The sequence below is a fragment of the Corapipo altera genome, unplaced genomic scaffold, assembly GCF_003945725.1.
Source record: "Corapipo altera isolate COAL_440 unplaced genomic scaffold, ASM394572v1 22b, whole genome shotgun sequence".
NCBI classification, from domain to species: domain Eukaryota; kingdom Metazoa; phylum Chordata; class Aves; order Passeriformes; family Pipridae; genus Corapipo; species Corapipo altera.
This window is the reverse complement of record NW_020884876.1, coordinates 17026524-17050528: the sequence shown is the minus strand read 5'-3', so window position 1 is coordinate 17050528 and position 24005 is coordinate 17026524. Positions and strand designations below refer to the sequence as shown.

Genomic DNA, 24005 nt, shown 5'->3' with positions numbered 1-24005 from the left:
CTTTGTGAAAAGCCTGAGGTAATTTCTTACAGCAAGAGAAAGTTTATTTGAACAACTGATAGAAAGAATATGTCCACCAACAGCAAAGGCAAAACCAAAGGGAGACACAACAGTGTCTCTTTAGAGTGTTTATGCATTTAACTGATAGCATTTCTCTGCATAATGAAGACATGGCCCAGAGAAGGGGAAAGTCATATAGATAACATCCTGACCATAAGCTCCATACTAAGTAAGATGTGTGCCTCTAATTGAGCAAAGATGATATTTTCTTGGATCTGTTACCGAAATGATTACTCAAATCTGTAGTTTGTCAGGATTAAAGTGCTCTTTCTTGTTCCCATCAGAAGTAGTAATTGGCAACTTTTAGCAAGAAACAATGTACTAATCTGTAGTAAGATAAATCCAGTTTACCAACACTTATTTCACTTATCCCATGTAAAAGAAGATTTGATGATGCCTTGTTTTCCTAGATCTCTGGTTATTTTACAGAAGCACAGCCAACATAATCTATTTTAGAACTGGCTCAGGCGAAAAGCAATTTGTCATCTGAGCTGTACTCTCTCAATGATAGATTTGGGATTTCAAGACCAGTACTATTACCAGTCATTTCTTAAAGTGTTTGGAGAACCTCGCCTCAAAAGAGGTTAACAGGTCACAAACCTTCCATATAAACTCTAAACAATCACAAAGTGATTTACAATTCTGCCATTGAATGCTTCATCAAATGTTTCTACTAAATATAGTTATTTGCACAATACATTCTTTCAGGATTTGACAAAATAGTTTGTATGAAATAAAGACTGTCCCGGGCTTGGGCATAAAACTTGACCCACAGCGTATATTTCTGAAGGTCAAAAAACCTTTAACAACTTGTTAGATTAGATATGCCTTTGTATTTCCAGTAGAAGGCAAGAAAATCAATTCCATGAGAAAAACCCATTATTTGAAATAAACTGACTAGAAACTCCAAACTGGAATGATTCCAGTACGAAATAATCCATCTTCAGTGCGATTTTTTTCCCTTCTTTTTTTATGGCCACCCAAAAATACACAGCTGCCTCTCAACTTCCTCAAAAATGCTGTTGAACCTTTCCTTTGTAGCGAACTGCTCCATCATTCCCATTAGTGTGGGGGGCCCTACTCATTTTCTCTGCAGATGTGCAGTGATGTCACCTCCTGTACATACTGTGTCACATGGCAAAGAATTTTAAAAGTACAAAAAGGTGGAATGAAACCTTGCATATCCACTCTAGAGTCAGCAGCAGGGAAATGCAGAAAAATTATACTTTATGTGTTCATTGGCTTACAGGTGGATTAGAATTTATGGCTCTTAACTATATGTTTAGAATGTGCAGATAAGTGGTTAGTTGTCCAAAACTTTCTACTACCATAATTATGATTTAGAAAATCCAAAAGTCTTTGAGACTATATTCCTGACTGCAAAACATTTATTTGGTATGATTAAAACTTCAAGAAGAATCTCATTTTTAAAAATCTTTACAAATTTCTTTTTAAAAACACTCAACGAAAGATTCCTTTCTTCTTAAATCTTACCTTCTCTGCATATGTTGTGTTCCCACCAGTTTCTTCAGGTCCCAGTCATACAAATGAAAGTCAATGGATGTGCTCCAGCTAAATATTCAGGAATAATGATAAAGAAAACCTCATTATGGTCACATTTACGGGGCAGTAGGTTTATAAGGCAATTGCCACTTGGCAAAGGGTCTGTTCTCATTGCTTCGCCAATTACAAGTTCCATGTTGCAGGCAGTCCTAAAACTGAGCTTCTTCTAAGGATTTAAAACGAAACAGCAATGTTTCTGCAGGTTTGCCAAGACCTTTCACTCAGTTCAAAATGCATTAGGAGCATTTCTGCTGCTGTGAGGGTTCATTAAATGAGACGCTTTAAACTAAAAGGGTGTGTCAAAGGTAAAGAGAAGTCAGACTCAAACTGATACAACTAAAATCCAATCACAGCTTTTAAAGGCAAGTTACCTTTCCCTTTCCACCCTTTTTTGGAAGTGGTTACCTGATCAGTTAATTTACAGATCTCCCATACACAATAGACTTCCAAGAAACAAACAACTAATGTATCTGAAGTTATTTCCAGCACCACTGTATCTTGAAATGTCCCTTTGGTGGAAGGAACTGAAAGGTTTGCTCTTCAATTTTTGCTTTTTTAGCCATAAACTCATTTCCAGTGTATCTATGTGCAGTGACCAAACTGATAATATGGAATCATGCTTTGTTTAAGATGCCCGTTAAGCTTAACTTAAACACACTACCTTGAATACATTACACCAAGCCTCCCCTTCTCTTGAAAAGCAGTGCTCCTTTGGCCTTCATCTAGATTTTCAAAAAGAAATTATAGGCTGTGATAGTGCAAGATGGCTCTCTGAAAGAATAAGTCAGAGTCACAGTAATCATTTCAGTTTCCATGGACAAAGTGACAAACACATTTAAGAATGTAGGGAAATATGGTTGCCTCTCATATTTAGACTCCCATGTAAACAAAAATTTCTAATGTCAAGATTGTAGTTTTTTCAGTGTGACTGTCACAGAAAAAGTTGTTGAAGGCGTAATAAATTGTTCCTACTATGCAGTTTATAATCTCCATAGCTACGTCTGATTAGGCAGTTCTAAAAGATAAGGTTATCTAACGGTCTGTGAAATCTCATATTGTTTGGATAAAACTTGATGCAACTAAATTAAGTGAAGATATTACTACCTTCTGTTTGTATTCTAATGTCTTCTATTTGTGGTCTGTTTGTGTTGTGGTTTTGTTTGTTTTTTTATTAGAAGACAACAATGGATGGTCTCTGCAGTTTGATAAACATTATACAAAGGACAAGTACAATAAACTGAAATCTCTGTATGCATTTCAGAAAAAGACACCTGAGTGCTGTAAGTAATTACAGATATTATTTGAGTGATTATTAATGATGATTCCTAGAGAAAAATACACAGCAAATATATGTTTATCAGGAAGAGAAAGATAATGCAGTTTCATTTATAGTAAAACAGAATTAATGTCTCAGATAAACAAATGCTAATTTGAAGTTAATTTCAGTTTCATTAAGGATGATTCATTTTCTGCAAGAGGAGTGCCAAACATATGCCAATTAACATATTCCAATTAGGAGCATAATATAAATGTTTATTTGAATATGTTGATACTGCTGGAAAGACATATATTTCACACATATTTCAGAATTAAATGAAGGTAATATTCTCCCCAGTTTGTGTCTTTGTACATCAAATGAAACTTGCAAACCTGCTCCACCTATGCAGGTCTTTGTACAGACTTTTTGATTCTGCTACCTACTGTGAGCAGTAATTTAAAACAGAGTTGGACTGAAAGGGAGTAAAGATTTCCTGACCCATTTTCAACGCATTTTCACCCAAGCAGAACTGTGCTCATTCTAGTAAAATAAGAGGACTGAATAATCTAAATAAGTGGTTCAAAAAACCGATGTCAGATTCCTGTACAACAACCCTAAGTCTCAAGAGCTTTTAAAAGCCCTTTCACAGAGGTCAGAAGGTAAAATAATTTTTGTGTTCCTTTATATTTATTGTTAGGTTCTTACCAGGTCAAAATCAATTATGTAAAAACATGCCTTAATTTCTGTGTAACAGAGCCTGCTATGTCTGCCTTTGTGCTCATTGTTCTTTTACACCATATTTCTTTTCTTCACATCCCATCACGCCACACATCCCACCTTTTGCCACAACCATGTTCTTGTTCCCGTGCAGTGGCTGGTGATGTACCATCAGAGTGTACCTGCCAAGGGCTGGAGATCTTCTGTGATGCTGCCAAATTACGAGCTGTCCCATCAGTCTCTTCAAACATAACCGTAATGTAAGTAAAGAAGTAATGTAGTCTCTTGCTCTGTTCAGGTTTGATTATCAATCCTGAAACCTTTTCACAGCTCCAGCCTTACAATTATGATCAGTTGGCTCAGCTGGTGCTTGGAAAGCACCATGTCTTCCTGCTGACAAGTATTTCGATGTTTTAAGTAGAGATTCTCCCTACACAAAAAGAGAGAAAAGAAACTAAAAAACTCTGTGTGAAGTGAAAATTTTGTTTTTGTAAGAGTGACTTGAGCTAGCAAGAATTTCAGAAAATCTAAAGAAATCTACAGAATTTTCCTTTAAAGACACAATGCTTAGAACCTTTTTATTATACTACACTCCTGCCAATATTCCTAGTCTGTATTTCTGTCAATAAAGTCAATAATCTTGAAATCAGTGGAGCTACCTGCTTGAGCAAATCTTTTTAGTTCTCAGTTTATGTGTCTGAATACACTGTTATTTGAAAGGGTTTAATATGGGCTGAGTCATCACAAAGATATTTATGTATAAGCCAAACCTTTTTAAGAGATGAGAAAATGGTTGATGTGCACTTGGTTTGCATATCACTGTTTGAAAGGCAGTTTTATGTGTAGTGAGCAGAGTGCAGCATCATGTGTCCTGAGCTGAGGATCTGCCTTGTAGAGCAAGGGTACGGATCCTTCCGAACGGTACCGGTCTGTGCTCACTCGTGGCTGATGTTCTCCTTGTTGAGTTGGTTCAGCTGCCTTTCAGGTTCGATTCTCTTCTAATCCAACCATGCCCCGAAGGAATTTTGATTTTGATGGGACACTTGAGTACTCCAGTGGAGACGGGGACATAGAGACACATGAACTGGGAAATAAGCTCTATATGCATTTGATGTTTGAAATAAATCTGTAGTTTATACTCAAAACTTTTTCATTCTTAGATTTAATTACTATATTGCCAGTTTTCCTGGGGACATGGAAGAATTTTTTTAATTATTATAAAGTATTTATTTTACTGTTTAAACAGATACAAATATTCAGATAAACAGAAGTAGCATGTTCAGATAGTTTCATGTTGCTTTCATTATTTAGCAGTGTGAGAGCTGCTCTTATTGAATAACAAAAGTAGTAGCACTATAGGAAGCTGGGACAGTAGTTTTACTGTATGCATTCATTCCTACAGGTCTCTTCAGAGGAATCTGCTAAGAAAACTTTCTGCTGATGTTTTCAAGAAATATCAAGATCTTAAAAATCTGTAAGGGAGTACTTCAACCTAAAATATCTATTTAGTGCCTTAAACATTCATCCTCTCTTTCTTCCATATATGCACACACACAGAGCTTAACATCTAAGTAACAAAATTCTGGTTAATCTCACCCTTCAATACATCATATGTAGCCCATTTGGCTCAAGTATCTTGATTTGACATCTATTTTTTTCAAAACCATAATCTCTGCATATTTAATGTTTTTTTTATGGACTGGTTTATAGCAAAAAAATGCTAAACTTTCATTGTGTCTGAAGAAAGTTACATTTATAATGAACAGTATAGGCCAAAATAAATTAAAGTAGGTCAATCTGTTTATTCTGCAAAACAAAAGTTTGGAAACTCAAACTTCCCACTGTCATGGGAAGTTCAGTCACATGGCACGTGGTTTTACTTCTAATTATGTCTGGTACCAACCCAATAATGCCCCAACTAGTCAAATTGTTATGGTAGAACAATACTGTGTAATATTTACAATGAGTAACATTTATGTTGTTAAAAAATCATAGACTTTAATAATTTTTCTTGATCTAGAATTAGTGAAATTAAAAATTAAATGTAAAGTCTAGAGCAGGGCTTCTATGTCAGTTTAAAGCTCTCTTTTACGGGAACTGTGCTGTGCTGCAGCACCATCTTGTGTTCTTAAAGTTAAGTGTCATTATGACCTTACAGTCTTGAAAGGTACATTTTCATTAAAAGAAACATATCAATGTCTATCTGTACAAAACACTTGCTTCTAAAGTTGACTTCACACCCATCTGATCTGAATGATTTACATTTTCCAAAAGGTCTTGAACAGTGTTTGACAGAAGCCCAATGTCAGATCTCTTATTGCTTTAACAGGAATGCATCTGGATGCTTTATTAACTGTAATTTAATTTAAAGAACTTATATTTAAATATTGCTCAGAGAATAACAATATAATGCTTTAAAATTATTTGAAAATTATTTAATATTTGCAGCTGATAATATTTTCACCTCATTATTTCATCAAAGTAGCTAAAGAAAGCCAGAATTTAAAAAATTAGTATCTTTCCTTTAGAGAAGATTAGTAAGATTTGCTGTACATTTTTATTATATTATCTTAAAAATGCAGCATTTTGAGAATTCTCTGATACTACAAATGGAAAATTCAAAAATTGTTTTAAACTAATATTTTCTGTGCAAAATTTTGCTTGTAGCAGAGATCTGGCTAAACACAAAGATCGGGTCACACAGGTGAGCGCTGTAAGTTTAGGACCTAATCAAGGAGGTTGTAAACAACCTGTTCATCTCAGGCAAAGCAAGCGTCCCCTTGAATGAATTTTGTAATTCTACTCTTCATGTGTATTTCTTTAAAAACACCATTGCAGTCTTTGCAGATATAGCTGTGAAATGGTTATTGTCAAATTCGAGGTGTAACAAGTTTGAAAACTTATTTTAAAGTATAAAATGTACATTCAGTTTAGCTGATAGACTTTAATTATTTACTTAGGTTTGCTTTAACTGTGCTTATTTAGAGAATTAATTGTTGGGTTTCTATCTTCTTAGGTATCTTCAGAATAATAAAATTAGAGCTGTATCTGAACGTGCTTTCAAAGGATTATACAATTTGACAAAATTGTAAGTATTGCTTTTAGAATATTGAAGTAAAAACCAGCAGTCAGAGCTCTGAGAGTCGCTATGGATGTCTCACTCTATTTCATTCCATGTTAGGAACTTACAAAATGGTCCAAATCTTTAACTCAACAATTGGATTGAGAAAGCAAAGACAGATTAAGAGTTATCTGTGCAGGACGATACTTTGAAAATACAAGTTGGCTCCATACTTCACTCCTACTCCTCATATCATCAGAATGGAAGAAGGAGATAGTATGATAGTTACCCTGCAGAAAATCAAAGAGAATGAAAAAGAAGTAAAATGACAGCGAGAGCTTGTGATGGATGAAAACTCTTTAATGCTGTTATTTTGGTTTACAGAAGCAATTCAAAGTAACCAGTATAGGTAATGAAAGGAACACTTATTTCTTTATTTTGCAGCAGCTTTTTAAAAGGTGTTTCCAACCTTTAAGAGATGCTTTCAAGAGATGAAAGAGACAACACATAAATTGAATTGTTTGATTAAGATTTTTTCTGCAATATTTTTTAAAATGAAAGTTTTTTAAAATTGTACCTCTTATTTTTTCCATTGGTTATCTGTTATTACAACTGCTGTTATTATCTTCCCAGATCATTTATAGTACCTCTTCCCCTCTTTTTCAGCCTTTCTTGTTCCATTATTCTGGCATCTACATTTATGACTAGTATCCTTAGCAAAAACTGAACAGGTCCAGGGAACATTCTTGGAACAAATCACTCTACAGAAGGAAACAGAGAAGGGCCTAAAATATGACACAGTGAAAATATTTAGCTGGCTGTGCTTTCTTATAGATAAGACAAAGTGCTCTAATAATTACTCTTAAAGTCTTCACTAGAGAGAGTCTTGTCAAACAATGGCATGAAAATTACCATACTCAAAAATTATAATTATGAAAAAAGTAGTAGTTTTCTGATAAATTATCAAGGAAAAAATAATATTAAAACTCATTTTCATGCATCTACTGCTAATTAATCATTCCATTAATTTATCTTTGGTTGATCTTGTTTTAGATACCTGAGTAACAACAAGATAACTAGTTTGGAGCCTTTTGTTTTTGCAGACCTCCACAGACTTGAATGGCTGTATGTTGCTTTCTTATTTGTATGTTTATTTATTCAATAAATAAATTCAATAAATTTATTAATTCAATAAATAATTCATAAAAGAGAAAAAATTGGATAACTTCCATTTTTGTGCATAGCAGTACTTTTTACTAGATAACAACTAAGGAGCTCCTGTTGTATTGTGCAAGGTAAAAATGCAATTGACTTTGGTGAGAGCAGAAAAAAGTTCTTGGGCCTTAATGGCTCCAGTGACTGATGGCATATACAATAGTAAATAATGTCTATTAGCAATTGCTTGTTACAAATTAATAAATTAAATAACTCAGATACTATAAAACAGTAGAAAGATAATTTTTTGGGCCGGTCTTTTCCTGTAAATAATGCTTGAAATGTCCAGACAAAATATCTGTCATAATCTGAAATATTTTCTTATTACTGCTTTTCAGACAGATTTCAACCAAGAAAAGTCATTAAAAATAAGAAAATAATATGTCTAACCTTCTTCCATGTCTTTGGAACTGTTGGATCACCACAGAACACTACTGTGTTGTGCTGCTTTGTTTTCACAGAAAATCCATTCAAAGTATCTTGATCAAAGAATTTAAAAAACTCAAAGGAAAACACTTTTTCTAAGATGAAATTAATTACTTTCTCAGAATTAATTTTTTTAATTGAATTTTTCTGAAAGGAAATTAATTCAGTTAGGGCCTTAACTTGTTAAGGAGTAGTGGGCTAATTTTTTTAAGTAGTTTGACTGAACATTTGAAGAAATCCACTATAAAGTATGTTACTTTTTATTATCTGTTCAATTTAATACTCAAGTCAATTGTCAATCTGATACATGCTTTGCTGTAATTTATAGGATAATTGAAAATAATAGGATAAATCGGATCTATCCATTAACATTTTATGGACTCAAATCACTTATTCTTCTGTAAGTATGAAATAAGATACAAAAGAGTTATTTAAAAGAACAGAATAGAAAGAGCACACACATTTTAAAGTTTTTTATAATGACTGTGCTTGCTCACCACAGAGTGTTGGCAGCACATCTGAAGCTTATTCTTACCCTGGGCAAAATGTGTTGGAGTAGGGCACGCCATGTCTGGAAAAGATTAGGAGAGATGGGGGGAGAAAATGGTAAAATGCATCACTGAGAGTGCAAGGACGAGGTAGCTGCAGTAGTTGTGCAGTTCCAGTTGTCCTCCAGAGCTGTGGTGCAGGAGGAGGGTGTCCCATAGTCCCTGCCCCTTGCAGCAGCCCAGCTCTGCCCCCCAAATCACTGTCTATAACCTACTGCTGTTGAATTGCACATTGTGTTGGCTTGCTATGTTTTATTTCAATAGCAGAGAAATGAACATCTTTCCTTTACCTTAACAAGTTAAGGATAAAATACTGCTCCACAGAATGCCACAGTGAAAATATGTGGAAGTTTAAGAAAATAGTACTATTTTCTCAAAACTATAAGAAACAAATTAAGATTTGAATTATTTTTTTTCCAAAAGTACAAAGAGAAGAGACATCAATTTTTTTCTATAACATTACTTTTGGGCAAATTCAACTAGCTATACTATTCCTCTTTTTTTCCAGGGAAATGATGAATAATTCTCTTGCTCGTTTGCCTGATAAACCTCTGTGCCAATATATGCCAAGACTAAACTGGCTGTAAGTATACCTTATTTCACTAGAATAATATTATTTTGTTGTCTTTGTATGACACTTCCATGACACTTTTTCTAATGGGGCATAGGATCTTGCAGACTGCCTGCTGGGTCACTGCAGATTTGATGACCTGAAGTCATCAATTAAGTGTGCAGAATTATTACATGTCTATCTCCCACTTTCTTCTGTGCAGTGATGAAGTTCTGATAGTATTTTTCTTTAATTACCTTAGAATAACTGCCTGAATTTATTTTCAATTATTAATGGGGTTTTCTTTATATTCTAGAGACCTTGAAGGGAACCATATCCATCATGTGAGAAATGCTACTTTCATCTCCTGCAGCACTCTAACTGTATTGTAAGTAATAGGATATGCTGGCTAGCCAGAGTGAGATATGCCTGTGCTGAACAATCAAGTGATTCATTACAGCTAATAGAAAAGTTTCCTGAGTATCATGGTTATTTATTTCTTGAGTATATTATTAAAATGTTTTGTTTGAAATGACCCCCACAGGGAATTAATCACTGTTTACATTTATAGCAAAGTTCAGCAGTGAAATGTGCAACTAAACTTCACTGAAGTGATTTTGGCTGATACTAAGGTTTAGAAATTTTCATTATAATTTTTTTCTTGGAGGCAAAAATCTCATAATAAAAAGCAGAAAATGTACAAAGTGCATAGCTTGTTGCTTCATTTTAAAGATTTTGATTGGCTGGTAGGTTGCCTGGCTCATCAATTCTAGAATTTTCCTCAAAGTTTCTTCAATGATGATGTAACCATCTTCAGCAAATCCCTTCCACTTTTTGAGAGATTAGTAGTCTCCATGGTATTTTCTTTATATTCTATTCTTGGCTTTCTCATTGTTTTTAAAATCCTGGTTGTTCATTTAAGGAGCAAGTTCAGTGGCAGATGAAATAAGAGTGAATGAAAAGTTGCACAACCATGTGCCTGTGTCTGAGATGTGATTAGGTCACAATCCTTCCAGTCCACTCAATGTTCTTCCTGCCCTCAGTCAATTTACACCAGCTTCCCTTGAGTGTGTATATGTGTGTGTATGTATATACACATGAGGAAGTATATGCATGTATAGGATGTATAGGCAAAAAAAATTACTTACCAAATGATAAAATGGCAAGCTTCTAGATTAAATTAGCTTGTTAACTGATTTGGGCAAATTCGAATTGAAGATGCAGAAAAGAGAAAATTTTTAAAATTTATAAAACCGTTTCTCCAAAACCAAATAGATATCAAGAAGGAGTAACGTAAGTTTGTTTTGTTCTTTCAGGGTGATGAGACGAAATAAAATCAGCTCTCTAAATGAAAACAGCTTTTCTTCTCTCCAGATGTTAGATGAATTGTGAGTAGATTTCTTCTCTTATTTGTACAAGTCACAAAGTTTGGTAATTTATATTGAAAATATCATTGATCATAAATTCTATTTCATATGACACGCTCTGGAGATGTCATCCTTTCTTATGTTTTTTTAATGTGTATTGAACAGGGAAGAAATAGTCAACAAAATGCATAGTCTGTATCAATAATACTGGGGCTTTTGCTCACAAGATTGTTATGTTCCCTGAACAGAATAATATTCATCTTGCATTACCACAGTCCAGTGCACGTGTGCCTTCAGTGTCTTTTAGACCAGTTTGCCAGCTTCAGTTGGACTGAGATCCTTACTCCTCTTTTATTGGGATTTATGTTTAGTAAAAATAAGGTGAAAAGTAGAGGCAAAAACAGTACAGATGTGCTGTTTAGCCCATGTGAAAGAATTCTCATCATGAAACAATATGTTTAATTAATTTAAAAATTAATTTTGATAGAAACAAAATAACTGTAAGTTATGTCTAATGGTACTCTGGTGGTTTGAGCTACCACAAAAATCTAAAATCCAATTTCCAGGCTTCCCCCACCCCTTCCCACAATTTTTATCTCAACACCGAGGAAAAACTTTCAGGCAAGAGGCTTCAATAAGGGAAAAGGTGAAGTATATACATTTATTTTACACAAACAAATATACTGCACAAGCTAAAAGCAACGATATACATAATATTACACACTTCTATCAGTCCCTTTAAGCTTGTCCCTCAATTCAGTCCAGGAAAAGCCCTTCAGGCTGATAGGTAAACAGTCTTTCTCTCGTGGGAATGTTCAGGGAAAAGAGTTCACTCCCCACACCAACCTCCAGCTGTTTACTGAAGTCTCTTCTTCCTTACGAAGTCCAAGAAGATAGTTTGAGTCCATGGTCCTTGCTTCCATGTCAGTCTCTGCTGTGTGATTCTCTCTCTCATGCCTCGGTTCTGTGCTGCTGTAGTTCAGTTCAGCTTATCGCATGTATGCGTCCTAGAATCTTCATTCTTCCTCCGAGTTTTCGGCTTTCCATCATTTAAATCACTGCAAGGACATCCTCCAGGCCTTTCTCTGGTCTGTCTCCAATTTCACCTGGGGTTATCTCCCTGGCACCGGCCTGCGTTCAGCCCATCCACTTCGGCTCGGTTTCAATGCTGAGCCTCCCCTCCACTTTACAGTGAGAGGGAAAAGAAAGCCCCCTCCGCAGTCTAGCTGGAAAGGGGGGGGGGGGGGGGGGGGGGGGCCTGGCTCCTCGTAAGGAGCTTGCCTGTCTCTCTCCCCCCTTACCTTATGTTGTGAGTCTCTCTCTCTCTCTCTCTCACAACACTCCAATGCTGCCTCCAACCCTGGCTTAGCCAGAGCTGTGGGGCCTCAGGGCCCCCCTTCCCCCAGGGGAAAAAAAAGGGGGCCGTGCCACCCCTGAACTTTCTCACACCCACACAGCAGCAGACACAGCAGCAGTCAGACAGACCGACTGCCAACCACTTCCAGCAGCTGTGTATATATGATTTTTCACAGAAGCGAATGAAATGAGCAGTGATTGGCCCTCCAGGGGAGACTGCCCTGGAATCCAATCACCTCATCTATCAGCCCCCCAGCTCCCAGGGGGGGCAATTTTCAAACCATGACAGGTACATCTGAACTAGTAACACAGAGAAAGATTTGATGAATCTGGCTTCCCACCTTGTTTTAATAGTATTCTATTAACATAGAAGTTTCTGGTAACAAGTTTCTAATAACATTTGAATAAACAATATCCTATTTGGCAGATAAAATAAAATTGTGTATATTGAAATTGCAAAACTGTTTGGTAAAATTATTGAGCCTAATAAGTGTTTACTGTATCCTTCCTGTTTCTGCAGAGATTTGGGTAGCAACAAGATTGAATCACTTCCTCCATATATATTTAAGGATCTAAAGGAGCTTTCACAACTGTAAGGATTCTTGGTTATTATTATATATAACTGTATATTTCTCATTTGATATGATACTTTTAATCATGTGTGCTAGGAAAGAGAAGAGCACATTTGTTTGTATGCATCATTTAAGCTCTGCCTAAAGTACACTTATCCCAAAAGTAACTCTATATAACCTTTTATCCAGAATAATTTTGTAAAAGATGTGCATTTTCACATACCAAAAGATAGCAAGTTCAAATTCTACCTTTTTCTAGATCTTATTAGTATATACAAAATTATCTATGCTAGCTATATCATAAGAAATTAATAATTTGATGGGCATATTTAATGTAATAGCAGGATTTGCCTCAAAAAATAGATCATAAACACATAAGAGCATCATAGAGATGCCTTGATTGCAACTGCTTTGTTCTCATGAAAGAGTTCCAAAAAAAGCATAAGTTACTATAAAGCCAGAAAGATAGTTTCTGTTTTTCCTATGACACATATACAGGCAAATTCTCAAATGCCTCTGCTGGAAAGTCCCAGTCTTTCTTGTATAGTCTGAAAGAGGCACTAGTCACAACACTGAAGATCTCTGACGAAGAGGAGGTAGTACTCACAAATAAGTATAACTTATTTTTGAGATTTTCCAGCATCCCTGGGATCCATAACAATACACTGGGGCAACCAAGTGTGTACAGTTGCATTTATTGAGTTTGCGCATTTTAATTACAATATTAAGATGAAAACATAAAGAAAAGTTACAGGGAGAAGTAAAAGAGGATGTACCTAGAAATACTCTTGCACAGAGTGACAGAGTATAATGCTAATGTTTATTTTTCCATTCTGTCCCTGTCCCTTGAACTCACATGCAAAATCAATTGTAATTTTTCTAAATGCATGCAGTTCAGATATCTTATTTTACTTGAAAGACAAGTCTGTAAAGATTAATAACTAAATATTTCTATAGTCAGAACCTTTAAGCATCAGGTTGGGGGAGGAAGTTATGTGTCTCTGTGTGTGTACGTGGCAATAGCATGCTTGTGAAGCATCCGACCACTCTTTCCATTGGCTTAGGAAGTTAAATAATGCTAAATGATTCTCACCTTTTGCAATTGTAAACTGCCAAGGGTACAAGTCCTTCCTACAGGACTAGAAAAGCAAGTGGGTTATGAAGTTTCACTTTATTTTTAGAACAAGCAGTAAGGAAGATAGCCAAAGTTACTTATGTTTTATTTACAGGAATCTTTCTTACAACCCCATCAAGAAAGTACAAATAGACCAGTTTGATTTTCTAATTAAACTCAAATCCCTGTAAGTATCAAGTCTTTATATTTTAGCTATATTTTCTTTGTGGTTATGCATATCCCTTGGAAGGACAGGATCCAGAATACGTTTTGTAAGAAATTGTCCTTGATATATTTTATGGTTATGTTGATGATCTTCAATAATTTAAGCCTGGAAAATTACTAGCAATACTCAAGTTTTTCTTCCTGAGAATACCAGTTTCGTAATGGAATTTTTTTCCAGCAAAAAGAGACCATAAATTTAGCTTAGAGAATAACATTGTCAGCTATTACAGAACAAGAATAACACAACCCTCATTTGACATTGTACAATTTGTTCCTGGGGCTTAAGGATCATGCAAGGTCCAGCTAGGGCTATTAACACTATGGGCAAGTACTGTTAGGATATGTAAAGACTGGAATTATAAAGGAATTTCACATATCTACAAGTTTGGGGACACATTTCCGTTTTTACAGAATCCACTGCTAACACCATGAGAAGAACAATGGTTAAATATGATTCAACTTCCATGTCAGAGAAAGTTGGGACTTATATAAATCTTTCTGAAGAGTTTAGGGGAAGTTTCTATAGGTGCACAACAGAGCAGTTGCACCATCTAACACAGTGAGGAGGATGCACTGCAAAAATACAGAAACTGAAGTTCTAAAAGAATAACTTAACGCAGATAAACTTTACTGATCTAACACTACAGGGGAAACAATATTGCTGCTTTCAATATACATAAAAAAATTAAAATGAGGAATCCCATCTCTGTGTCACAAGAAAGCCAGCTTTTTCCCTTACATGCTGTGGTCTGTGTCCCAGGTTCCTGCTGTTCTCGACACAATGAAGACTGAGTTCCTGTAGTGGTTTGTTTGTCTAGTAAAGCACTCCCTGGGATAAAAGACAGAAGAAACATCTAAAATATTATTACTAGAAGAAGTTATTATTTCCCCAGAGATGATGAAAGAACATCAGTAGAATAGCACTTTGGAAGGCCAACATGTTAATCAGAGATTCAGAGATTCTCATGGCTGAGAGCACCAAGAGTTTTCTTCACGATTCTGGAAGAGTAGCGAGTTTATTAGAATTAACTGCAATTTATTTTATTCCTCTTGAGATTTTGTGCAGACTTTCTGGTCAAGTTTCAAAGGGGTAACAGATTAGATGAAATTAAAGTTCACCTCTAGTTTCCTATACTCATCATGTAATCACAATTAAATGCTCATAAGGTTTGTTCTTTTACTACTGATTTTCTATGGCCTTTTACTGAGAATATATTTTTTACAGCAGTTTGGAGGGCATTGAAATTGCAAACATCCAGAGAAGAATGTTCAGACCCCTGAGAAACCTTTCCCACATGTAAGTAGATTATCCTAATTTGCTTTCCTTAGTCTGAATTTTACAATTAAAGAATACTGGATAATTGAAAGCAGGCATATGAAAAGCAGCATATGAACAGTTGTCAAATTTTGACAGATTTTGATTAATTTTTCTTCTTTCAGAATATGTTTTCTGAGTAGTTACGAGAGGGTTTTCTGATAACCAAACTAGAACCATCTCTTATCTGTTTCTCACAACCAGATATTTTAAGAAATTCCAGTACTGTGGCTATGCCCCTCATGTGCGCAGCTGTAAGCCCAACACTGATGGGATTTCCTCCCTCGAGAATCTTTTAGCTAGCATCATACAGAGAGTGTTTGTCTGGGTTGTATCTGCCATCACCTGCTTTGGAAATATTTTTGTTATCTGCATGAGACCTTACATCAGATCAGAGAATAAGCTGCACGCCATCTCAATAATGTCTCTTTGCTGTGAGTACACCATGCATAAAAGAATATCTTTTTAGTCTGCTCATAGTATGTGTGATAGTTCTTACTATAATATAGTGACATATTTCCAGCACTGGATTAACTGTACTTTCATGCTGTTGCAAATGACAATACAAAATACTGTACCATATATACCAGAAGTTCTCATTAAATGCTGCCTTTGGTGGCTGATATATTCCAAAGCTTTCATGTTTGGTTTTCATGCTGAGGGTATTTTCTCAAATTCCCACTTTCTTCAGCATAAAAAAATAGAATTTCAATGTTTTCAAAGGTGAAAAGAAATATAAATCTATATTTATATAGATTTACAAGAAATATAAATCTATATTTCACTATGCATTTCTAAGTAACAATTTCTGCACGTAAATATTAAGATATTCTATTTTTTGCATGAGCAAAAGGTTACTTATGCAAATAGAGAAAATTAATCTCTCCCATATCCCCAATATTAGGAATTGTTTTTTTTTATTTTACTTCTGAAAGCAAGACAAGTTTATGGATGAACTATCTGGCAGTACAGTTACTACAATCTTGAGTACCCTGTCTCAGTACAGGAGAGTCTATAAGTATTTCACAAATGCAATTAGATGCATTTTGAAAGGTAGTTGTCAAGTGTCAACAAATGATTACAACATTTCTAAATGTCAGTGATTTTGAAACTTTGTTGTTTCCATTGGAACAATCTGAATATTATGAAAAATTTTTAGGCAAAATATCTAAGAAGCCTTCAGTTCTGCGTTGACAGGTCATCTTCCCTTATTAGGGTTAGAAGACTATGCATAAGAGTTTTGAATCAGCATAAGATGGACAAAACTAACCTTTGAATCTAGCAGAGACGGCTTATTACTCTTAACCCAAATGTTAATATCTAAAGAAATAAGACCTAATAAAAAAGGGTTGCAAGAATATTTCTATAAATGAAGCCATATCTTTTTCTACTTGCAAACCAATTTTACCTGAGCTTTAAAAAAACAGGTTGGAAACAAGTATGAAATATAGACTGTCAGTCCAAATGAAAACTAAAAAAAAAAAAAAAAAGGGAAAAATAATTATAAAATAATTAAAATTAATTATACTGCCTTAATTTTAATTAATAATAGCATTCCAACTGTAATGTGGATTTTTATATCTATTAGCTGATTTGTAAATATGTACTCGTGTATATATATGTGTGTATGTCTGTATTCCAATATACATATAGAGAGATAATGGGAAATTCAGATGTGTAAATAATGATGTTAAGCACTGTGCCCACAGGTGCTGACTGTCTGATGGGAATATATTTATTTGTGATTGGAGCTTTTGATCTTAAGTATCGTGGAGAATACAACAAGCACGCTCAGTTGTGGATGGACAGTATTCACTGTCAATTGGTTGGATCGCTGGCTATTCTGTCTACAGAGGTGTCAGTCTTACTGTTGACATATCTGACTTTGGAAAAATACATCTGCATAGTTTATCCTTTTAGGTGTTTGAAGCCCAGAAAATGCAGGACAATTTCCATTTTGGTTCTTATCTGGATAATTGGGTTTGCTGTTGCTTTTATCCCACTGAGCAATAAGGAATTTTTCAGGAACTACTATGGCACCAATGGTGTCTGTTTTCCTCTTCACTCAGAACAATCAGAAAGTTCAGGAAGTCAGATTTACTCTGTTGTCATTTTCTTAGGTAAGTTGCATTTCTTTTTTATATATGATTAGAGTTGCTAATTAACCTAGTTTTCAAACAAATAAGATAGCTGTGATGTTCACACCTCCTTGGATTTAGAGGCTTCAGCAAACACTTAAAGACTATTCTACTCTATTAGATGGGTAATTATGTATCTTAAAATGCATGAAGGGCTGAAAAAATAGAAAGAAATTATTGACCATGACGTTCCTGAATTAATAGATTTTTTTTTAGGGAAGTAGAGCAATAGTAAGATCAGAGGAGAACTCTGTAGTTTGGATCAGAAATAAATACCTGAGTAGAGGCAAAAATCCAATCTTGAGGTGAGGACTCAAATTTTCTGGCCACTTAATTCTGTGGGACTAGAGTTTAGATAAAATATTTTTCTTTACTACCTAGATTGCAAATAGGTGATGTAGAATTGCCATTATGCTGTTAAATTATAACAAATTTTAACTTTTAAACAGGTGTAAACTTGGCAGCTTTTATCATCATTGTGTTTTCCTATGGGAGTATGTTCTACAGTGTTCACCAAACAGCTATTATGGCTACTGAAATTCGGAATCATATTAAAAAAGAGATGATCCTTGCTAAACGTTTCTTCTTCATTGTATTTACTGATGCACTATGTTGGATACCTATTTTTATTTTGAAACTCCTTTCTTTACTTCAAGTAGAAATACCAGGTATGTCCTTTCTTTTGTGAGGCTGTTTCAACTGTGCCTGTGTGAAGTGTTGCTTCTACTTCAGAAGAATTTAATAAAATGAACTATAGTACTATAATTAACTTCATTGTTTTAATCTATATATACACATAATCTAATGGACTATATAGTTTTACTATTTAATTGAACTATATTACTATAATCATCGAAGATTAGCCACCTATGAGTCAGATTAAAAACTGCAAAATTCAAATCATTCAAGTCTGTCTCCATATAATATCTATAAAATGTACAAAATGTATTTCAAAACCAAGGCTGAGTTGTATTGACTTTTCTCATCTTATGACTTTTGCTGGTTCTGTTGCCTAAATATGGCTCAGGACATTATAATGTTTCCTACCTTGATTTAACTATGTAACTCTTACTTTGAAACAACTTTATTTTACAAACTGGTAGCTCATAACATTGAGTTCTATAAAGCTCTGTCTACCTTCTTCATGCTGTGGATATATTCCCATGTAAAAATAGCATAACCTAAAAGATTAAAAATTGCATCTTATTTTTTCCTTCTCTTTGCAATACCAGTACATGCCAGAAAAACAGCCTCTTTGTGGGGGGTTTGTAAACCCTGTTAGAACATGTAAGCATGAACATGTGAGCAATCAGTAATCAGCAATAGCAGATTCAGACTCAATGTACAGATGTATGTCACAATATTATGTTGGCAAGAAAGCATTGTAGCTCAGAGGATTTTGCCATATGTGCTGACCAGGAGGGTTGGGAATTGCCTATTCAGAGTTTTGACTTCTGTTTCAAATATCTTGAATTTGTGCTGATTATGTCAAATATTCAGTTATTTTAATCTTCTAGAATGCTTCTTTGTGAAATTATCAAACCACCTAAGATATTTGAAAGAAAATATTATGAAAAGTAGACGTATTCTGAGTCAAGAAATCTTGATGAATCGCGGGGTGATCCTGGGTTCAGTAAATTAATGTTCTGCATTTCATAAAATTAAAGACATCGCAGCTAGCTGTCTAAGTTTACAGAAGTCTTAAACTCTGTTTGATAGCATTTGTTTTACTTTGGGGATACACTGTGACAGCTTTAGAACTAAGCATCTGCTGTTCTCCAAAAGTGTAGCCAATGTGGTAGGCATGGACAGGAATGTATTGATATTGCAACAAAGTTGTAAAACTGGTGACGGGGATGGAGAGGGGTGTCACGGAGGGAGAGTGAATTAAATTTTTTTGTGCTTCTTGGAACAGTTCTATAATAGTTTTATAAATCAAACAATGCAATGGAGGGCACCCACTAACAATTTTTAGCACTTTAATCCTGTCCCTTCTCTGCCTGCTCCTTGGGTAACTTATCTCCCAAATAGTAAGGATGAGAAGGAGATGTTGTAAAAATGCAGACTGACATAGGCAGATGGTGTGAACACAGAAACTCTTGCCAATAGAAAAAAAAGAAAATAAGGAGGATAAACACAATGCCCTTTGCAGGGGAAGGAAAGAAGTAGTCCTGGTGCAGAAGAGAAAACCAGTCTCCGATGGAATACAGGGACTGGACGATTCTGTTTTGTAGGAGGATAGGACATCGGGGACCTTGTTAAGACTGCATGCCACTAATCATGTGAAAAGGATGGGGAACACAGATCCCAGGAAGAGATAGAGAACAAAGCAGCGACAAAAAGTTTTGGGGCAAGAAAATGGGCTCAGCCAGAACAATAAGTCTGCCAGGGTAAATAGGGAGCTATGGCACAGAAAAGTAAGAGGGATAAATAGAAATACTGGGAGAAAAAAAAAGTCAGGTTTTGCAGGGAGTCCTGGAAACAGAGGGAGGTAAGAGGGCAGTGAGAAGAAAAGTACCTGTTGTGACAGGAGCTCAGCCTAGGAGCACGACCACCCCTCTCACCAGGAAGCTGTTCTGCAGAGGCATTAAGTGCTTGTGTTAATGAATGGGTACAAACTCTGGAATGCATATTACAGCTGCCTTTCTTTTTCCCTCCCTAAGGTACCATAACTTCTTGGGTGGTGATTTTTATACTGCCAATAAATAGTGCTTTGAATCCTCTTCTCTACACTTTGACTACAAGACCTTTCAAAGAAATGATTCATCAGGTTTGGTACAATTACAGACAAAGAAGATCCAAAAGAGGTAAAGGCAGCCAGAAAATATATGGTCCATCATTCATTTGGGTAGAGATGTGGCCAATGCATGAAATCACGCCAAAGGTTACGAAGCCTGTGCTTTGTACAGACTCTTCTGATGCTTCAGTGACTACACAGTCAACAAGACTAAATTCATACACGTAAACACATTCTGAATCCTCACGGTGACATTGGTACTGTTAGCTTCATATCTGTGGGCTTACTCCTTTACAGCAATGAGGAAAAACGAGGGAGGTGTGACACTTGGGCTCACGTGAACCACTGCGGCAAGAAGAGGGAATAATAAGTCTGAGTATAGGTAGAACTGACGCAACAATAATTTTACCATCTCACAGCAGTACCTGACATTTTGACAATTCATCCTAGATCAGAATGAGAAATCAGTTGTTCGGGAATTTTTTCTTCCAGAAGCCAGGAGTGTGGAAAAAAATTATTTTTCATTTAAAACATCTCATTCTGAAAACAGATTGTTTCAAAATTATCTGTTTCTGGGGAGGTGTGTGTGGGGAAAAGTTATTCTATTTTATTTTTTTTTTAATTCCCCATTTCAACAGCTGAATTTTTTTAAGAGTTAACCTATTTCCTCATTAAGAAATGTGTTTTCACCACAGAATTCTGGCTGGCTCTATTTAGGCTGCATCAACTCTTAAAAAGTTTTAGGGAGCAATAGGTCTACGAGAAATATTTCAATTTCCTAATTGGTCAGAGCCAAACAAGTGACAATTGTATTCCTTCTGTAATTCTACCAGCTATTTCACTCATGTAAAGACAATTCTGAAGTTGTAATGATAGTTCTAATATAGTTTCCAGGTTGGACAAGACCTTGAGTAATCTGGTCTAGTGGGAGGTGTCCCTGCCCAGGGCAGGGAGTGGCTGGGACTAGATGGTCTTTATGATTCTAATTCAGGTAGAACCAGGCAAATAAAATAGTAAAATTGAGGGGTTTTTCTCAAGTGAGTGTCCCCCAGCTACAGCTGGTGGAAGTTTCTACCTTCAGAAGAGTATCTGTTCCTGGAAAGACTGGACTGAGTATCCCAGCATCTTGATGCTGCTCTTTTCCTCACTTTTCTTGATGGGCTACCATAAGTAGCTCAGCACAGCTTGCAGACTTCAACAAATTCCCATCTTAAGATGTCTCTCTCTGTACATGGGAGACAACCAAATAGAAAACTATTAGTCTTAACAGGTGTCATGACATCTACATTTAGTCAACTTGTGCATCTGACTGAATGCATTGTAGTTAAAATTTCAAGACCACAGCCATTCAGCAGTTTTTGGAGTATTATTTTTTCCCAGAATTACAAGGGTAAAAAAAACTAAAAAAAAACCTTATCCCATCTGAAACAGTCCCCTAGAGGCAGTTCCTTCACATATTCTTACTGAAGAGAATCTTTTCCATTATGAATTATTACAACTTCCCTTCTTCTTTCAGTATCGTACTCAGTCTGATGGCCTAGAAGCCCACAAAGGTAAAAGAAATGCTTTTTTTGCATTGATGATTTGAAACTATTTAAAATTAAGTTAAAAGATATTTCCAATGTTTGCACTTAACTTCTTAACAGTATAAGAAGTAGAATTTTGAAAAAGTGTGACTCACACTTCAACTGCTTACAGAACTTTGGATTATTTTGAAGTTGAAGATTGTTAAACATCTTGTTTCCACTGCTGTATGTTTTATTGAAATAAAATATTATCTGCTGAACAAAATGACTTCTTTTCCAAGCTGTTTAGCAACATTTTGGGTTCTGGGGTTAGAAACAGCTAAGTGAAATCCTGCCACACGGATTGCCTTTAACCAGAGCAATTATAACTCGATTCAATAAAACTTTCATGCTCTGAGGGGCCAAGCCCTCTCAAGGACTGTAACTGCCTTTGATGAGACATAGAAGGATCCCTGTCCTTACCACTACTTGTTTTTCACTTAACTTGATTATGGTTATAGTCAATGTTACCTTTATTTCTATCAGTAACAGAAGACTAGTCAATACTTCAGAATTTTTGTAACATCTTTATTGTTTTGATAAGTAAACTACAGTTGGTCTTTCTAAGACTCCTACCAGTAAAAATAAAGCCAACTAATAAATCATGGTACAGTCATGTTATCCTGCAGCCTGCCCTTGTATTTCAGCATTACTTTTTTCACAGTGCTCTGTGTGGCACAGGAGTTTCAGTTACAGATTAGTGTTCTTTCAGACCAAAAGGTTCTGATAACAGTAAGGTCTAAACTAACAAACTAGAAACTGCTTAAGGCAAAGATAAAAAAAAATAGGACCAAATACTGAAAAAGCTCTGAGGTGCTTCCTGTCGTAGATTCTTTTCTAACTGATGGAAGCTTTTCCTTACAGTTCAAAGTAATCCATCCTGTCAGTAAATAACGCTGTCAAACTTTTACCATGCAGAGGTATATGGTCCATCGTAAGGCACTTTATTACAACAAAAGATAATGTAAAACAGTTTGCAATAATAAAACTTCTTGTAAAAAATCTGCAGCTTTATAGACATACATAGCAATACTGCTAAAAATAGTAAGGTCTGGGATATAGGATTTTCCTAAAGCTCATAAATAAGCCACAACTTGCCATATTATCCATTACTTAACATGAAGAAAAAGTGTGCATAGAAAAAAAACCTGAAGTGTGTTCAAGTTTCTCTGAAGTCGGCAAGGTTTCTGCTGGTGACAGTTCTACAAAGGAGGGTTGACGATACTTCCTCACAGGACACCACTTCCCCACAAATAATGAGTTCCGAATGTACCACACATACTTTGTATCTACCACGTTAGCACAGGAGAAAAAAAAAAAAAAAAAAAAAAGGCGGGAGAGTACGAGATCTCTTGAGCTGCAACGAGGAGTCTAGACGCCAAAACTTATTCCCTAAACAAAGATTTTTTTTTTTTACATAAAACATCCACACGAGTCATCAAGTATTTCTGAAAAAAATCCGGGCTCACGGGGAGCTGCTGAGGGCAAACAAAACTCGGCGTGAATTCCCTGAAGAAGGCGGTTCAAAAGGAACCCCGCTGCAGTCCGACACGAGCGGGCGGCTCGGCGTGACCCGGCGGGGCTGGGTCAGCCTCGGCCTCACCCGCTGGGCTTCAGGGACTCGTACCCCTCCCGCAGCAGGTCCCGCCACGTCCGTAGGAACCGGGCGTTCTCCGAGCACTTGGTGGCCAGCTCCTCCACCTGGGCCGACACGGCCGAAGTCGCCTCCAGGATTTTCGCCAGCGAGAAGGCGGCCTGAGAGGAAGGGCAGAGAGGTTCGGGGTCGCCGGCGCCCGGTAACCCCCCCACCGGGACCCCCGGCGCCCTCCCCAGGGGACCCGCATCGGCACTCACGTCGCCGATCTGCATCTCCACCTCCTCCAGAAGCTCCCGCGTGTCGCCGCCGGGCAGCTCCGGCGGCCTCGACCCCTCGCTCCCACCACGGACCCTCTGGGACTCGGCGCCGGGTGCTCCTTCGGGCACCGCCGCGGGCGGAGGCAGCGCCGCCTCGGCCATGTCCCGCTCGCCGCTCCAGCACTGCCAGCCCCCCGCCGGCCGCGCCTCCCGCCCGAGCACCGCCCCCTGCACTCCCACTGCCTGCGAGCGCCTCCCGCGCCAATGCCCCGGGAGCGGGCCGGCCCGCCCGGCTCCCTGAGCGGCGCCCTAGGAGCCCTGGGAGCCGTAGTCCCTCGGCAGGAGGGGGCGGGGCCGCGGCCAG

General features: G+C 36.7%; 2 protein-coding genes across 2 annotated transcripts in view; one reads left to right on the top strand and one right to left on the bottom strand.

Moving 5' to 3' along the window:
* Positions 1–20752, top strand: part of RXFP1 (relaxin family peptide receptor 1) — a 45775-nt gene extending 25023 nt beyond the window's left edge. The window contains exons 3-18 of the mRNA XM_027636345.1: positions 2799–2903; positions 3753–3858; positions 5001–5072; positions 6615–6686; positions 7713–7784; positions 8629–8700; positions 9357–9431; positions 9715–9786; positions 10715–10786; positions 12642–12713; positions 13923–13994; positions 15258–15329; positions 15552–15781; positions 17057–17467; positions 17935–18153; positions 20149–20752. Coding sequence (XP_027492146.1) covers positions 2799–2903; positions 3753–3858; positions 5001–5072; positions 6615–6686; positions 7713–7784; positions 8629–8700; positions 9357–9431; positions 9715–9786; positions 10715–10786; positions 12642–12713; positions 13923–13994; positions 15258–15329; positions 15552–15781; positions 17057–17467; positions 17935–18153; positions 20149–20450 — 2096 coding nt within the window. The 3' untranslated portion in view covers positions 20451–20752. The remainder of the gene's footprint in view (positions 1–2798; positions 2904–3752; positions 3859–5000; positions 5073–6614; positions 6687–7712; positions 7785–8628; positions 8701–9356; positions 9432–9714; positions 9787–10714; positions 10787–12641; positions 12714–13922; positions 13995–15257; positions 15330–15551; positions 15782–17056; positions 17468–17934; positions 18154–20148) is intronic.
* A 1542-nt stretch (positions 20753–22294) lies between these two features.
* On the bottom strand, positions 22295–23931 carry CUNH4orf46 (chromosome unknown C4orf46 homolog). Its single transcript, XM_027636348.1, has 2 exons — positions 23642–23931; positions 22295–23542 (listed from the first exon to the last, which is right to left on the bottom strand). Exons 1-2 carry the CDS (start codon positions 23801–23803, stop codon positions 23387–23389), a joined length of 318 nt encoding a protein of 105 aa, XP_027492149.1. The 5' UTR covers positions 23804–23931; the 3' UTR covers positions 22295–23386.
* Positions 23932–24005: the final 74 nt, after the last annotated feature.

Coding starts and splice junctions, on each gene's coding strand:
- CUNH4orf46 (XM_027636348.1), bottom strand. CDS start 23,803: ATGGCCGAGGCGGCGCTGCCTCCGCCCGCGGCGGTGCCCGAAGGAGCA. Junction 23,543..23,641: donor TGGAGATGCAGATCGGCGAC/GTGAGTGCCGAT, acceptor CCTTCCTCTCAG/GCCGCCTTCTCGCTGGCGAA.